The 3,454-nt window shown below is 38.4% G+C and overlaps 1 protein-coding gene across 1 annotated transcript in view; it reads right to left on the reverse strand.

Annotated features, from left to right (window-relative positions):
• Window positions 1–644: 644 nt before the first annotated feature.
• LOC106518547 (solute carrier family 23 member 1) overlaps window positions 645–3,454 on the reverse strand; it is a gene marked incomplete in the record, with an annotated part of 7,568 nt that continues 4,758 nt past the window's right edge. The window contains 7 exon segments of the mRNA XM_014009885.1: window positions 645–1,594; window positions 1,772–1,867; window positions 2,016–2,124; window positions 2,217–2,381; window positions 2,666–2,919; window positions 2,991–3,147; window positions 3,248–3,368. Of these exon segments, the coding sequence (XP_013865339.1) occupies window positions 1,362–1,594; window positions 1,772–1,867; window positions 2,016–2,124; window positions 2,217–2,381; window positions 2,666–2,919; window positions 2,991–3,147; window positions 3,248–3,368 (1,135 nt within the window).

Genomic DNA, 3,454 nt, shown 5'->3' on the forward strand with positions numbered 1-3,454 from the left:
TATATATATATATAATTTCTTTTTCACTTCACAGGCTACAGTAATGGAAACCTATTTGGCATATTGAAAAACTGCAAGTTGTCAGGTTTGTTACATGTCGAATATTAAAATTCTTTTGCTTTTAAATCAAATAAAAGTGAAGCGATGCGTCAGCAGCTCTAAGTGAAATAAAGATGGTTCATTTCAAAGTGATRATTTGGATCTATTGAAGTTTTGTTGTTTCACAAAGGCAGCAATCCACTTTAGTTTTAAAGGTGGTATCTGTCTGAACCGTGACTGTTGGGAGATTATTTGGTGACTCATATTTACAGGATATTGCTGGAAAACAGGTGAGTTTTTCCACTGCAGTCTTTCTGAATTCTCAGGATTTATGATTAAAAGATCAAACAGCCACCTGTRTCAAAATACTGCTACTCGAGTTGGGTTGGAGATTCCCAAAACACAACTCACGTTTCAGAAGGACTGTACACGCTTCAAACGACTTTGTAACTATTTCAAGAGAAAAGTTGTTACACAATTTTAAAAATTTATTTTTTTGAGCATGTTCAAAACTAAAAGAAAAGGACAGTGTGCCTCTGTGATTCATGTGAGGAAACTGAGGACTCTGCGCTGGACCCTGCTAAAGTCAAAATATTCTGGAGACATTTGGGAGAGTCATTTATAAATGTGTTTTATTGCAACTCAGTGAGGTGTCACTCTATCCCCTGCTTCCCTTGGGCCAAAAAAATAAAATAAAATAAAATAAAAATTAAAAAAGGTGACACAAGTTCTCATCCAAAATATCCAAAGCTACAATTTTCAAATATTCAAATTTAAAAATCACTCTGATGACAAAGATATTGATAAAAAAGTGGTCTAAATCTATATTTATTTCAGAAGAACATTGCAATAAATTAAATTTTAAATGTGGGGACAGCTGCCTAAATGGGTTCAAAATGGTGTTGATGATATAGGGCAGGCAACAAAATGTGTCTAGAATACACTTTACAAGCTGTGCACACAAAATTACACTTTGATTTTTGGAAAAATAAAAGGCATCGCAAAGTTCAGTTACACAATCGCTGGTTTTTGAGTTGCTAAAACGTGAATTTCTGTGATACTGCAACTTAAAACTTGCATATTTTCTTGCAATTTTCACAAAAATTTGTACTTGTCCGTTCTTCCCTCTGTATTTCAACAATTGCAGTCCATTGAGATACTAKAACTACCCATTAGCTTCTCAGTCTGATGAGACTTAAATGTGTTTCCTACAAACTGAGATTGTTTATAAATCTACAACAGGTAAAATATTAATTTCTCCAAACTTTTCCAAAGAACTCCATGTGTGACTTAATGAAAATAAAATGTCATGTTCCATAAATTCAGATTCGTGTGCTGAGCACACTTCCCCGGCTCTGGGTCATGTCTTCTGACGTATCCTGAGCTACAATGCTTTTCTTTGGGCAAAAGGGGATGTAGCGAACCCACGACTGGGTTTGGAGGCAAGAAGATATACCAAACGGGAGGTTGTAAACCTCTTCAGATGCCACGGAACTGCTGGGGTCTTCGAGTTGTAGTTTATCCCAGGTTTGAAGTCCTCGTTCATGCTTAGTTCCTGAAGAGTGTCGAGGAAGGTTAGCTGTTAGATTAGCAGCTTTTTTTAGATTAAGAAAGAGTTTCGTGTCCAGTTTTGGTCCTGACCAAACAAGTGGACCAAAGGACTTTCCTGGAATGAATACGTCCTGAGAAAGATTAAAAAGGTTTCTCTGACTCAGTAACAGTTGCAACTTACCAGGAATTGTGTTGTCTAGGAAGAAGCCAAGAAACCCTCCTACAAACATATGGGTGGTCAGCAACACACTCAACACTTGGTCCACCTCTTTGACACCTGAGTCAAACACACAWAGGACAAAAACTATCAAACCTGACCACACAAATCTGGTCTTTGTTCTTATCAGCTTCCTAGTTGAACAGAAAAACAATAGTAGAAACTGTAATTCAAGTTAAAGTTCTGTTTTCTTGTGTGTAAGTCAGACCTGTTTTTAAAAACTCTGGATTCTTCATGATCCAGTTTGGAATGACGAGTGCCGAAAACATGGAGAAACCAAACACAAAGATATTCCGGGACGAATTCATGTCTGTGAACTGTCTCAACACAAACATCACACTTTGTTAAAATGCAATTATAAAGATAACAAAACTGTAAAAGGTATTTTTTTCTTTCACAATTCTGTTACCTGCAAATTGGAAATTCCTGCAGCAGTAATGACTCCAAACATGGTGAGAAACATCCCTCCAATAACAGGTGTGGGAATGGTTGTGAAGATGGCTCCGATTTTACCTAACATCCCCAATAACACCATGATAAATCCACTCAGAAGAATCACAGCCCGACTACCCACCTGTCAACATTCAAACACTGTGTTATAGTGCTCAAGCAAGCTCAACTTACATTAAAACTACTTCGTGAAAAATAAAAATATAGCATGAATTTCTACATAAAGTGGGTTTCCATAGATGCCACATTGGAAGAGAAATAAGCGAGATTTCTTTTGATCATGGAAATGTTATAAACAAGTAATATCCTTTCAATTGTAAATTGATTTTTAATGGGAGGTATTGTGTAAAATCATAGAATTTCCATTCAAAACATCCAAACTATCACTTTTATGTGCACTAATCGTACTTTGGTGATACCAAGCGCAGCCACATTCTCACTGAAAGAGGTGGTGCCATTGCCCGTGCCAAAGGCCCCTGCCAGCAAACAGCCAAGCCCTTCCATGCCAATGCCCCGGTTGATGGCGTGCTTTGGAGGAGGGGGAGCTCCTGCCAGCCTGGCACATGCATGGTAATCTCCCACAGATTCTGCCATGGAGCATATTATTCCAGCCACAATGCCAACCACAGCTGCAAGGTTCACAGTTGGAACGCCCCACTGACCTGCAATGAGGAGTCAGWCTACTTCATCACACAATTTGATCAATCTTTCTGTGTTCCGTGASCTTACGTACCAGGATAAGGGAGTGTGAACCAGGAAGCCTTGCTCACGACATTTCCCTTTACGTCAGTGCGAGCCAGATGACCATACTGAGTAGAATCCAATGATAGGACGTCAAAGATGGTGAGGAGGTAACAGACTAACCACGATACAGCAATGCCCAGGAGAATCTAATCAACATCTAATGTTAGTATGGATTAGAGAATTTAAAAACACACTGGCATCAATGAAATGGAATGATAGTGGATAATACAAAATAAAATCATATACAGGCATTGTTTGGAAGATAAAGAACTTTGATGTGTGCAGTTTCTTGGTTTCGCTGTATGCAGGAACAGGGATGGGAATGAGACGAAGATACTGAGAGAACAGGATAATCAGTGCTGCAGTCCTGTTTAGACGACACAAAACATGTAAATTAGAGACAAATCTCATACTGACAGAACCATAACCAGTAAAAACGCAGTTTTATGAGTG

This window comes from Austrofundulus limnaeus, unplaced genomic scaffold (assembly GCF_001266775.1).
Source record: "Austrofundulus limnaeus strain Quisiro unplaced genomic scaffold, Austrofundulus_limnaeus-1.0 Scaffold63, whole genome shotgun sequence".
Classification (NCBI taxonomy): domain Eukaryota; kingdom Metazoa; phylum Chordata; class Actinopteri; order Cyprinodontiformes; family Rivulidae; genus Austrofundulus; species Austrofundulus limnaeus.